Raw genomic sequence first — 14,583 nt, 5'->3', positions numbered from 1 at the left:
AGATATTTGAGTAGGTCCGTGAAAGATTAGTAGTATTTTTATGAGTGAAAATGGAGAAGGGGGAAGGTATTGCAGGCATAAGGAAACAGGCATGAGTAAGCTGTGTCCTAGGAATGACAAATAATTCATTTTGTTTACAAGCTAGTTAGTCTAACTAGAGAGTAGTGGACACAAAGTGCAGAAAGGTACTTTAGATCCCAGCTACCCAAAATGTGGTCTGCACACCGGAAACATTTGGCATGCAGAATCTCAGACCTCATCCCAGACCTACTGAAACAGGATATACATTTTAACTGTATCCCAAATAATTGGTATGGACCGTAAAGATTGAGAAGCACTGCTTTAGACTATATCTTGGAGGGTCTATTAATGCCAGGGATCAGATTATAATGCTATATTTTATATTAGATAAACAGTTGAATTTTTTAAAGTAGGGAGAGAGATGATTAAATCTGTGCTTTGCTAATGTTAAATAAGTGTATTAAACTGGGAATAGATTAAATGGAAGACAAACTAAAGATGGTAAACAAGTTACAAGGCTATTGTAGTATTAACAGAGTACACAGATTATCAATCTCTTGGATACTGGCAAAAGCTGATAGAACTCAGAGGAGCCTGATGCATAAACCAATGCCATTTTTTATGCATTTACTATGAAAACTATAACTATTCAGTTGGCTGATTATTCCAGATGAGTAGTCGGCACATTTCCTACAGCCCTGATGTCCTTAGGCATCCATTTTAAATTTATTTATTTATTTATTTTTGGCCGTGATGGGTCTTCATTTCTGTGTGAGGGCTTTCTCTAGTTGTGGCGAGCGGGGGCCACTCTTCATCGCGGTGTGCGGGCCTCTCACTGTCGCAGCCTCTCTTGTTGCGGAGCACAAGCTCCAGACGCGCAGGCTCAGTAGCTGTGGCTCACGGGCCCAGTTGCTCCACGACATGTGGGATCTTCCCAGACCAGGGCTCGAACCCGTGTCCCATGCATTGGCAGGCAGATTCTCAACCACTGCACCACCGGGGAAGCTCAGGCATCCATTTTATGTGACTAAACCTTCCTCCTATCTAGAAGGATACTACTTATGTAACATCCTTGAGAAAATTTCAAAAACAGTTGTTTTCTGTTTTCTGTGGCTCTTATGAGGAACACCTATTGAGAAAGGCTGCATAGGAAGCCAAATCATTATAAGAATTAAACCTGACACATCTCCACTGTAAGGTTATGGGCAGTCTTTTCCTTTGGACAGTGTTGGAGATACACAGTCTAAATCTCGCTCTTTGGAGTTTCATTTTAGATCCCACACATATCATCTTCCTTTTGTTAATCCCCCCCCCAGGCAGATTTCAAAGTAATTTGATTAGGTTTTGCCTTTCTTAGTTACAGTTCTATTCCAGTTCTGCTTCTCATTATGCCCCACATATCTGAATGAATATTCCCAGTTTTTTTATCCAACTTTAAAGAAAAACCCTTAGCTAATCTCTATCATTAAATATTGGGGTTTTTTTTTCAGTTTCATTTTTATAGTAAAATTGATTTTAAATCGGGATGGTGGGTGTGAGTTTACCCCGCCCCATTATGCTGCTGGCCTTGTATCTGTAAATCTAGATTATTTTTTAATATGGAAATGAGTTGTTTTGTTGAAAATCATAATATCACCTCTGTTATAACATTTATTAACAAGGAAATCCTTTGGAGATAGGTTCTTGTTTTATGTAAATAGAAGAGGTTTTCTATTTCTAATAGATTGGTTTTAGCATTTTTGTTAAGTGTTATTAAACATATAAATCAATTTGTAGGTATTTTAGTAAACAAAGCAATTTATCAGTAGGTGGATGTTGATGTTAGGTGGGCATGCAAGAAGGCAGAAGAAAATAGAAATGTTCAGTGCTGATACTTCAGAAATGGCTTAATACAGCTAAGGAAAAAAGGTGAAAAGTTACCTTCATCTGCAGTCCAAGCATAATTTCTAATTTTGTTTTTAGTAAGTAGTATAGGTAGTGTTTTTATTTTGTGCATAATATCATAAAACACATCTAGACTAATGCCTGTGTCTTGAAAATATATTGCCCATTTTCATCCTTAGTTACTTTATTCATCCTTAGATAGTAACGGATATAATCTAGAGACCATGAGTCTTCTGCTCATTAGAACAATATGTTACGATGTGTGAGTTGCCTTTAGAATGAAAGTATTTATATTTTTCCTCAAAATCAGGGTAATTTTATGCTGTTAGCTAAAACTGTATTCCTGTCTACATACTCAGTAGCTGTACCCACATTTCTGCTTATTAGCTGCTCTTAAAGAAAGCTCTACTATTTGTTCATTGCATTTATTGAGAATAACAGTAGTTTATGTGGAAAGTATAGATGAAAACCTAATCTTTTTGTGTTCCCCTTTCCTTTTTGAATTTTGTCTTGTACTCTGACTTCCCTGTGTAATCTGGTTAGGTAATAAAGTAATTTTTCTGATAATTAAAGATCTTTAAAATCTGATACATAGGCACCAAGAGTGGAAGCACAAGTTCTTCTTGGATCTTTGGTTTGCTTTCCCAACTTATATTGTGAACTGCCTGCTCTCCATCCCAACATTCCTGATATTGCTGTGTCTCAATTTACAGATGTTAAGGTAAGAAATTAGGTGCTAATTTTTAGCGTTTAAATGACTTTATAATCATAACAATATATTCAGTAAAATTTGTGTTCTTAATTTTCCTCTTGAAATCCACACAATTGTTAAAGAACTTTAGCCAGCTGTACCCCTCAGACACAAAGGCTGGAATGTCCATTAGGAGCATAACCTTTTTTTTTTATATAACTATTACTTTGGAAACATTTTCTCATTATTGAACCCACTCACATGTCATTATCTTAGGATTCATTCATTCACTTACTGAACATTTATTGAAATCCCATGAGCCATATACTATGCTGCTAATGTAAGGCTTCTAAGATTGAGATGGCACTCGACCTGCATATTTGACTGTCTCCTTCTCCCAGTTTTCCAAGGTGATGAATCAAACAATGTAATGGAATATTCTATTCTGCTATAGGAAACTGGAATTGGGGTGGAGATCCCATGTACCTAAAGCATTAACAGGCTTGAGTAAGAGATGGTGCAAAATTGAACTGTCTATACAATTGCTTACCCAGATAGTAAATCTTTAAAAAAAAAAAAAAAAAAAAGATAGTGTCTAATTAGGAGTAGACATACCCTAATTGTTGTTTACAAGCTTTTAAAAAATTGCAAGTAAAAAAAATTGGTGAGAAGTTGTTTTGTGCCTCTGTAGAGGTCAGCCTCTGTTTGAAGGGGAAGGTGTGACATGATCAGCATCCTTAGTCCTCTGCACTCAGTAATTCTTAGACCAAGGTAGAGAGGAGTGGTGTGATCAGGTCTCCTAGTTAGGATAAAGGCACTTAGTGCTCTGGACCCAGCAATGTGACTGGTAGTGAATAATTCCGTCACTAAGTCAAGACCTGTCTCTAACTGAATGCCCATGTATTATAAATTCCCACAGGTTTAACAGTCCTAAGAAGTTGTGCTTGTTATAGTAATTGCCAGATGGTCTCTGTTTGACCTGAATTGTCCCTAGAATTAGAAGGGAAAAGAGAATAAAGAAGGGACGAGAGAGGGGCATTCTATCTCCTCAGAAGTCATGCTGATGATTTTTTTTTAAACTTGTACTTTTTCTGAAAGAAATGTTTAAAATCAAATTTTTGTCAGTAGTTTTGCATATACTTTCCAAACCACCTGTATTTCTCTGTGCAACATTTAATCACACTTGTAATTATTTTTCAGTGTCTGATATATACTTTAGACAAATAAGTACCACAAGGTCTTAGTTACTGCTATATCCTCAGAGCTTAACACGTTGCTTGGCATGTAGAATATACTCCGAAAACATTTGTTAAACAAGTGAACTTCACTTAAACATGAAATTGTAGGGGCCGATACAAATTTATAATGATATTTAATTAAAACTATACAAATTGACCTTTGGTCTTCAGGGATGTAATGGCTTTGGTTTCTTCTATTTTCAGAAGATCCTGAAGGTCAAAGATAGGTAAGAGTTTCAGTCTGCTTAGGCCGTTTTGAGTTTATTTGGGCTTAGCCTAGTCTACTATATGTGATTTGTATGATCAGAGTGGCCTTGTCCTTTGCTGGCCATTGTATAGGCAGTAATGGCTGAAGTGATTTTTTAAAAAAACCAAAATAACACCATTACATAGAAAGCTCTTGGGCTTAAACAATAGGTAGCTTCCAAGTACCTATTAATTGCTAGCCATTGGGTTAGGTGCTCAATTCACAAAGATAAGTAGAAGGTTACTCCTCTAAGGAGCTTACAATCTATATAGCTGATAAATCCTTAATGAGTGAATAATTGAATGATTTTTAAAAACCATATTAACTATTAACTAGCACTTATCCCAAAACTCACACATAAGAAGAGGAAGCTTTCTTTTAAATGATAATTCTCAAAGTCGTGAAAAGTTTTGTTCATACCTTTGAGCTATTAAATCTGCTTTAATTATCTTTATAATGAGCATTTTATCACTCTTCTAATCAGGAAAAAAGTTTTTGAACATATACATTTGGTGATAAATTTCAAAAATCATTTGTCTGCTATAACAAAATACTACAGACTAGGTAGCTTATAAGTGACAGAAATTTATTTCTCACAGTTCTGGAGGCTAAGTCCAAAATCAAGGCTCTAGCATAATCACATTCTGGTGAAGGCCCTCTTCCTGGTTCATAGCCGGTGCCTTCTTGCTGTGTCGTCACAGAGTAGAAGGTGCTTAGGGAACTCTGTGGGAGTCTCTCTTATTTATAAGAGCATTAATCCCATTCATAAAGGCCCCACTCTCATGGCCTAAGTACCTCCTAATACCATCATCTTCAGGGGTTAGGATTGCAATGTACGAATTTGAGGGGAGGGCACAAACATTCAGACCATACCATTGTTTTATTTATTTAGCTAATTTTTTTTTTTTTTTTTTTGCGGTACGCGGGCCTCTCAGTGTTGTGGCCTCTCGTGTTGTGGAGCTCAGGCTCCAGACGTGCAGGCTCAGCGGCCATGGCTCACGGGCCCAGCCGCTCCGTGGCATGTGGGATCTTCCCAGACCAGGGCACGAACCCATGTCCCCTGCATCGGCAGGCGGACTCTCAACCACTGCGCCACCAGGGAAGCCCTATTTAGCTAATTTTCTGAATAACATTGGAATATACTAAAAGTATGTACATGAGAACGAAAAATGTCTGTTTTATTTTGCTATTGTATCCCTAGCGCCTGACACAGTGCCTGGGTCCGTGGTGGCTGTTTAATAAATATTTGTTAAATAAATGAATGAAAAATCTTAGTCATTGCTAATATTTCTCCTTCATTTTAGGAACTTATAATCAAAACTGTATTAAGCTCAGCAAGAGATGAGCCCTCTGGTCCTGCACGGTAAGTCAGACATCCTTAAGACTTGACATAGCTATTCTGTGTTTGTAGTTTTATTTTAGAAGTTAATGGAATTATTTAGCAGTCCAGATTGTTTCAGATACACAAAAGCTATTCTGAATCACAAATTTAAATTATTTGGATGATTAAATACTTTTTTCATTATTTAAGTATGAGCCTTCCCTTCAGTAAAAAAATAAAATCCTAGTCACCTTCTTCAGTATCCTCACCTTCTGTGTCCACAATGATTTCTTTTAATTTTATTTAAGTAGATTTTGCTTTCCCTTCAGATTATATTTGTCACCGTCTCTTATGTAGCACCTTGAAATATGGTACTAGTTACCCAATGAATGTTTGTTAAATTGAATTAAAATATTTTTATTGTAGAAAGTAATATATCTAAGAAAATAGTATATATTAATATTTATAAATATTTGACCAGGATATTTTAAAAAAATAGAATGTAAATAATAAGATTTTAGAATGTTTTTGTTTTTAAATGTCTCATTAAGATGTGAAAACTGTGGCATTGTGTCTGTGTTACTAAACCTTTCTCAAAAAGATTGATTTAAATCAGCATGTTGCCTAACCTATAATGGAAAAGAATCTGAAAAAGAATATATATATATAACTGAATCACTTTGCTGTACACCTGAAACTAACACATTGTAAATCAACTATACTTCAATTAAAAAAAAAAAGCACGTTGCCAATAGCGTACCATGCTCCTTCTTTTCCCCCCAAATATCATTATTTTATATTTCTTGAACCTCCACAAAGCTGTGTCTTTTTCAATAATCTACACATTTTTTGACTCAAGTTTCATAAAGGTACAGATCATGACTTTGACCGTTTGGATTCTAATTCTAAGTTAAACCTCTTCTTTTTCCAGCAACTAAACGTAATATAAAATGAGCAATTTTCTTAAATGAGACATAGCTCCAGCTTTTTAATTCAGTTGTGTATTTTTCTTACTTAATAGCCAAGGTAACTAAAGAGTCTTTTTGAGTGAACTCTTTTTCAACATTAATTCTATTTTAATACTGCTCAGCTACTCCAGAAAATGACATTGTCTTTTCCATTATCCCACATTTTCATTTCTTTTAGCTTTAGCCCCAAATTTGATGATTTTCGATATTCTTTCCCTAGCATTTTCTATGTTACTAATGACAACCTTTTAAGTTTACAAGGATATTCCTATAATATTGTTTCATTTAATCCTCATCACAATTCTAGGAAATTATTGGAATCATCATTATTCTTCCAATTTTGCTAGCAAGAAACTGATGGCTTAGAAAGCTAACATTTATAAACCTTTTCTACATGCCAGCCACTGTTCTAAACACTTTATTACCTCACTTAATCTTTACAACAACTCTCAGAGAATTTCACTAATATGCCCTATCACCCAGAAAATGTAGAGCCATGATTAAAACCCTGGCAGTTTGTCTTCAGAGCCTTATTAGATGCATAAGTAATAAGTGGCAGAACCAGAATTGAACCTAGAGCTTCTGATTCTAGATCTTCTGCCTTTTTTTTTTTTTTCTTTTGCGGTACGCGGGCTGTTGTGGCCTCTCCCATTGCGGAGCGCAGGCTCAGCGGCCATGGCCCACGGGCCCATCCGCTCCGCGACATGTGGGATCCTCCCGGACCGGGGCACGAATCCGCATCCCCTGCATCGGCAGGTGGACTCTCAACCACTACGCCACCAGGGAAGCCCTGCCTTTTTTTTTTTTTTTTTTTTTAAAAAAAAAAAACTTCATTGCCTCTCAGGGGAAAGGATATTAAAGCCTAAAACATAATTGACCAGATGTACACTTGGTAATCATTAACATGATAGCTCGTTGGCAGTATAGGAAAATCCCAGAAGTCGAACATTAAACATTTTCTAAACTTGCTTGCCTATACTTTTCAGGAATGTAAGGCCTTAGAAGCTTATACCCCAGAATCTGACTAGTAGCAGAAAGTTGAGCCATACTGGGAATAATCTAGATTATTTTGACATCTTGAAGAATGTAGGAAACTGTACACACACATGCACACACAAGCACACACAAAAACTGATCTTAACCTTTAAAAAGCAAAAACCAAAAAACAGAAACTTAAGCATTTGTACTCCCAGTCTGTGCCTTTTACTGTGTCTTTAGTTAGCTGCATCTATGGAGAACTTTGCTTCACTTCAGAGTTTATTGTTATTTTAGGATTACAGCTCCTTCCACTGCTAAACCTGTCACTTGGTTATTTAGATCTATAAATGTTACATAAGATTGATGGGTGGACAACAGTAGGGAAGAAAGGAAGCTGTAGACCTCACATAGAAGACTTTCTATAGTTTTGATAGTAAATTAGTAGCATTAACACTGATAGACTGAAAGAAGGGACTTAACTTCTGATGCATTATGTTCAGGAAGAAAAATATTTCTGCATTGAATTGTTCTGAAATTTAGCATTCTACTGAATTTAATTTAAGAATATCAGTATCAGGACATGCAAGATATATCAGGAAACTAGAAGGAGGTGACTTTCTTTTAATACTTAGAAACATTATATGCTTCATCAGAAGCTTATACTTGAACACACTAATAGAATTTTTACTGATTCTGATCATCAGATTACTTTCTTCAAGCTGAAACTCAGTTGAAGTAGGGAACTGAAGTTTCACAAGACATGAGGAAACAACAAAAATTCTCCAAGTTCTGTTTCTGTTGGAATTCCTTTATAAAGTGTATAAATTTTATTTGTGGTCCCAATTTGTTTTAAAAGAATTTGTAGCTAGCTATGTTAAATGTAAAAGATATGAAAATAATATCTTACTGACTGCTGCTATCAGTCAATAAAATTACACTTTCCTTTTTTTTTAAAAAAAAAAAAATTATTTATTTATTTATTTATTTTTGTCCGCATTGGGTCTTCATTGCTGCCCACAGGCTTTTTCTAGTTGTGGCAAACAGAGGCTACTCTTGGTTGCAGTGCATGGGCTTCTTATTGCGGTGGCGTCTCTTATTGCAGAGTACGGGCTCTAGGCGCTCAGGCTTCAGTAGTTGTGGCACGTGGGTTCAGTAGTTGTGGCACATGGGCTTAGTTGCTCCACAGCGTTTGGGATCTTCCCGGACCAGGACTCGAACCTGTGTCCCCTGCATTGGCAGGCGGATTCTTAACCACTGTGCCACCAGGGAAGTCCTCACTCTTTCCTTTTTGAAAGCAGGTTGCATATTTGGGAAGCTTTATGACAGTATCAATTTATCAATATGGGTTTGTTAGAAAGATCCTGTGTGTTATCCCCACCTATGATCTTGGTAATAAATTATAGTTGAAAATAAGGCTTAGAACAGGGAACTCTACTCAATTTTCTGGAATAACCTATATGGGAAAAGAATCTGAAAAAGAATGGATGTATGTATATGTATAACTGAATCACTTTGTTGTATACCCTGAAACACACAATATTGTAAATCAACTATACTCCAATATAAAATAAAAATTAAATTAAATTGAAAAAAATAAGGCTTAGAGTTTGGGGGATGTGCTTTCCTCTACTTTATCTTCCTAAGTAACAATTGATTAATTAACAGCAATAAATTGATTAATTAACAGAGTAACAAATTGATTAATTTACCTAAACAGTGCATGTTCACTCTGGGTTGGTTGGTTATGGGTGTTTTGGTTGTGGTGGTGGTGTCATTTCATTTAAATGCTCATCCACTTTTATTTGTATCATTATTGGTTGCCTTTTCTGCAGATGTGTAGCACTTTGCAGTTTAGGTATTTGGATTTGTGAAGAACTAGTCCATGAGTCTCATCATCCTCAAATTAAGGAAGCTCTGAATGTAATTTGTGTTTCCTTAAAGGTAAGTAAGTAAATAAATAAATATTTAGTGGACTATATTAAGATAGTATAGAATGCATGATTATTTTTCTCTAAATGTTAATTATATATTGTGCCCTTACAGAATAAAACATTTAATAGATATTTTCATTAATTTATTATTACATTATTTCTTTGATTCTGACTTTTTCCTTAAGAGTAGTTCTACTCTTGATTTTAGGATATCTTGGTGATGACCTGTTTTATCTCAACTTTTTATGTATTTGGCTTTGTTCCTAAGATACATATGGATGACTCCTAAAAAAGGAAACCAGTCATTTAACAACATTTGTAAGGCTGTTTATCATTTCTTAATCAGTATTTTTGTAACCTACCCTTCGATCTTTATTACTTCCTGAATTCTTGAGCTATTCAGTTTTTGGCTTTATCATTCAAGTTAAATGCCCTCTTTGTGACCAGAATAAGATTTGCTCAGAAATAATAACCTGATTATTTGGAGAGTCTGGATGAATAAATGGATATTTTTTACTTGTAAAAAGATGAGTGATATTATTTTTTGTCCTAAGACTTGTATTATAATATCTGTATAGAACTCTAAACACACAAAGTACAAATATTACTTATTTGACAGATATTTCTGAGTATATACTGTGTTTGAGGTGCTTTGCTAGGCAGAGTGAGGAATACCAGAATGAAAAAGAAATATAAATACTAGATTGAAGAGATTAATAATATGATGGCTGAAAAAGATTAAAATAAGTGTAATAAAATATAAAAAGCTGAGAGAACCAAATGAGTGGTGCATATAAACTGCTGACTGAGTTCAGAGAAAGCAGAGGTTACTTTGACTTAGGTATCAGAGAAGACTTTGGAAAGAGGAAGTATGTGGTCAGGGCTTGAAGAGTGGGTGAGATTTGGTTATAGAGAGGTAAGCATAAAAAGTTTGACTTTATACCACTGGGGAGTCACCTAAGACTTTTAAGCATAGAGAACGTCAGCATCAGAACAGTTCTTCAGAAGATAATATGGAAGTATTGAGTATAGTAAGTAGATTGCAATGGGGAAAGATGGGATAACAAGATTAGCAGTTTAGAGGCCATTCCAGAAATCCAGGTAAGAGAAAATGGAATAAAACTTTAGTGAGGACAGTCAAACATTACAAAGGAAAAATAAAGTTAATTATATCTTTGGAATGTGTTATGATTTTTTTTATTTTGCAGGTGTATATTTATCTTCCTAATAATATTTTAATAAACAAAAATATAGGATGACAAAAATAAGCATGTATACAATTTAAAAATTTTTAGCAGCTAATGCAGAGATGAATAATATCAGGAAGAAATTTTTTATAACAGTGCATTTTTGTTTTTGTTTTTTCTTATTATTATTACAGTTTACAAATAAAACAGTAGCCCATGTAGCTTGTAACATGCTTCACATGCTGGTTCATTATGTACCTAGACTTCAGATTTACCAGCCTGATTCTCCCTTGAAAATTATTCAAGTAAGTAATTTCTCATTTATTTCTTATTATGACTTGTTAAAGATCCTTAGATTTGGATACCTTGAGATATAAAATTAATAGTTTTCTTTAAATTTTGCATAACTAAATAATGGCCACTCAGGGTACTTTTTTTTTCTTTTTTTTTTTTTTGCGGTACATGGGCCTCTCACTGTTGTGGGCTCTCACTGTTGTGGCCTCTCCCGTTGTGGAACACAGGCTCCAGATGCGCAGGCTCAGCGGCCGTGGCTCACGGGCCCAGCCGCTCTGCGGCATGTGGGATCTTCCCGGACCAGGGCACGAACCCGTGTTCCCTGCATCGGCAGGCGGACTCTCAACCACTGCGCCACCAGGGAAGCCCCAGGGTACTTTTTTGAGATATCAAAGTTCATGATAGTCCCTTTCTATATTATGTTAAGAGATTATGTGGTTGGTTTTAAATGCTACATGCAAATTTATCATTGCCATTGTCTTTATAATGTATATTAGGCTTCATTCCCTGTCTTAGGTTAGAAAACATACCATCCCTCCAGTTACCAAAATTAGGAGATTATTTTGATTCATTCCTTTCCTTTCCTCTTCAGCTAGTCATTATTTTTATTTTTATTTTTTTTATGTGTTGTGTGCTTCCTATAATACCTGACATTTTTCAGCCCTTAATTATTTCTTTCTTGAGATACTATAATAACCTTCTAAACTGGTTTCCTGGCTTCTGAGGTCATCCCCTCCAAGTCATCATTCACATTGACATGACTCTTATGTCACTTTCCTGAAGAACAAACAAACAAACAAAATCTCTGAGTGGTTTTCCTTTGTCTATAAAATAAGACCCAAACTCTTTAGCTGGGAATTAATTTGAGGCCTCCAGATGAGGACCCAGCCCATCTTTTCAGAAGCATGTACCGATTCCTTTTATGAGATACCCTGTAGTCTAGGCTCCTGAGTCAGCTATTATCCCCTAAACATACCCCTCACTCTCTTCTTCTTACCTAAAATGTTTTACTTTTCTCTACCCCACCCCCCATCTTTCAGTGATTGGTTTAAATACCACCTCCTCAAAAAATAAGAATCCTTACTTGTTCTCTCCAACCAGAATTTATCTTTCTTATCTTCATATTCTTATAACACTTTTAGGAAAGATAGTAATTAATATTTATTAAGCACCTACTAACATGTATCAGTCACTATACTAGTTACCTCTTCATATGTTACCTCATTTAATTCATAAAAAGTCATTTGAGGTGGACTGTTTTCCCTGCCTCCTCTCCTCCCTTTATTTAAGATGAGAGAACTGAGGAGATAGCAACTATATAAAGTCATAAGCTAACAGGGTAGAAACAGGGTTCAAACCCAAGTCTGTAAAATTTCAAGTCCAGACTTTTCCCACTCAACCATGTCGCCATGCCCTATTTTAGCACTAAATATACTTGTGTAAAAATTCTAAGCTTCTTGGGACTTCCTTGGTGGTGCAGTGGATAAGATTCCATGCTCCCAATGCAGGGGACCCAGGTTTGATCCCTGGTCAGGGAACGAGATCCCACATGCGTGCCACGACTGAGAGTTCACATGCCACAACTAAGGAGCCTGTGGGCTGCAACTAAGTAGCCCGCCTGCTACAACCAAAGAGCACACATGCCACAACTAAGGAGCCTGTGAGCCACAACTAAGGAGCCTGCGTGCTGCAACTAAGACCTGATGCAACCAAATAATAAATATATATTTTTTTAATTCCGAGCTGCTGCTTTAAGACAATGACATTTTTTTTCTTTATTATTTTCTATTCCTAGGATGACTTGCATGTAGAATCTCTTAGGTAAATAATCTGTTGAGTTGAATATAGTATTATGGTTAAGAGGTTGGGTTTGAAGGTTAGACCTGGTTTAACCCCTGACTCTGCCATTTACTAACTTTGTAACTATCAACAAATTACTCAGTCCTCTAAATTCTGGCTTTCTTTATCTTTACATTTGGGATAAAAATACCTACCTCACAGAGTTGCTCTGAAGACTAAATGAGAAAATATATGTAACACGCTGAGCACTTTTTGCCATAAAAGTGATGGGACATAAGTTTTAATAAATGTTGGCAGCAGCTACCATTGTTATCATGCAGGACATGATAACTGGATGTAAATGTGAATGTTCATATATATGTCTATTCGTATTAAAACATTTGAAATTTTAAAACTCAAAAATTTTACCCTTTAAGATTAATTATTCTGTTGAAAGTTAAGATGTTCTTTAAGTAAGCATATTTTTTTTTGTTCATTTGAAGGCCTCCAAATCCTTTCCCTTATTTTCTTCATCAGTTTATATATTATTAATACTTACCTAAGTAATTCTTAGGTGTGTAGAGTTTTTGCAGATAGCTTCACTGTACATTATAGTGGCCAGTGCCTACAGATAAATGGTTATACTTCTAATTGAATGAAGAAATGAAATTCTAAAATAGTAGAGCATTTCACTAATGGTTACCTACTTACATAGTTAGGAATAGAAGCCCAGTTCTATTACCAGTATTAAGTATTAATCTAATATAATAGATTCTATTAGTGTGTGAAGCCTTTTATGGTATAAATTATGTTTAGAGGAATTTTTCTACTTGAAGCAATAATTTATAAAAATTTAATAGCATACAATAAAAATACAGTAAATTTACCTCTATACATTTTTAACATGAACACTAAAAAATTCAATGAGGGCTTCCCTGGTGGCGCAGTGGTTGAGAATCTGCCTGCTAATGCAGGGGACACGGGTTCGAGTCCTGGTCTGGGAATATCCCACATGCCGCGGAGGAACTAGGCCCGTGAGTCACAACTACTGAGCCTGCGCGTCTGGAACCTGTGCTCCACAACAAGAGAGGCCGCGATAGTGAGAGGCCCATGCACCGCGATGAAGAGTGGCCCCCGCTCGCCACAACTGGAGAAAGCCCTCGCACAGAAACGAAGACCTAACACAGCAAAAATAAATTAATTAATTAATAAACTCCTACCCCCAACATATTCTTAAAAAAAAAAATTGAATGAGATCAAGAAATTTCCAGGTTAAATGATAACACTATAAGAATGTTTTGCTTTCTTTTTTTTTTTGCGGTTCGCGGGCCTCTCACTGTTGTGGCCTCTCCTGTTGCGGAGCACAGGCTCCGGATGTGCAGGCTCAGCAGCCATGGCTCACGGGCCCAGCCGCTCTGCGGCATGTGGGATCTTCCTGGACCGGGGCACGAACCCATGTCCCCTGCATCGGCAGGCGGACTCTCAACCACTGCGCCACCAGGGAAGCCCCTTGCTTTCTTTTAATAAGGTCTTTTATTTCATATTCTCTGTATCAATTTTATTCATATTCTGTTAAGTGTATAATATATGTTAATTTAAAAAGCCACATTATAAAATCTTTCTTTAAAAAAAAGGCGTATATTTACAAGTATATATACCGAAATATCTGGGAAGATGAGAGTAAATATCTTTATTTTCCCCCCAACTTTACTGGGGAATAATTGTTAAATATAATTGTATTATATTAAAGTATATATCATAATAATTTGATATTGTGTAGGAGGGTTACCAAGATCAAGATAATTAACATATCTATTACCTCACATTGTTAACATTTTTTTATGGTGAGAATGCTTAAGGTCTACTCTTAGCAACTTTAAGATATTCAGTACTGTACAATTAACTGTAGTTACTGTACTATACATTAAGTTCTCAGAACTTATTTTTATAACTGAAAATTTGTACCCTTTGACCTACATCTCCTCAATTCACTAGACCCCAGCCCCTGGCAGTCACTATTCTGTTTCTATAAAATCAGCTTTTT

General features: G+C 35.8%; 1 protein-coding gene across 7 annotated transcripts in view; it reads left to right on the top strand.

The window, feature by feature from the left end:
* Positions 1 to 14,583, top strand: part of RALGAPA1 (Ral GTPase activating protein catalytic subunit alpha 1) — a gene marked incomplete at its 5' end in the record, with an annotated part of 231,007 nt that overhangs the window by 125,048 nt on the left and 91,376 nt on the right. For all 7 annotated transcript variants that reach the window (XM_081227825.1, XM_081227822.1, XM_081227824.1 and 4 more), the window contains 4 exons: positions 2,501 to 2,626; positions 5,386 to 5,444; positions 9,181 to 9,289; positions 10,661 to 10,771. In XM_081227825.1, coding sequence (XP_081083951.1) covers positions 2,501 to 2,626; positions 5,386 to 5,444; positions 9,181 to 9,289; positions 10,661 to 10,771 — 405 coding nt within the window. The remainder of the gene's footprint in view (positions 1 to 2,500; positions 2,627 to 5,385; positions 5,445 to 9,180; positions 9,290 to 10,660; positions 10,772 to 14,583) is intronic.

The sequence above is a fragment of the Mesoplodon bidens genome (genome assembly GCF_964165515.1).
Source record: "Mesoplodon bidens genome assembly, chromosome: 3".
In the NCBI taxonomy this organism is placed as follows: domain Eukaryota; kingdom Metazoa; phylum Chordata; class Mammalia; order Artiodactyla; family Ziphiidae; genus Mesoplodon; species Mesoplodon bidens.
This window is presented reverse-complemented; position numbering and strand designations above follow the sequence as displayed.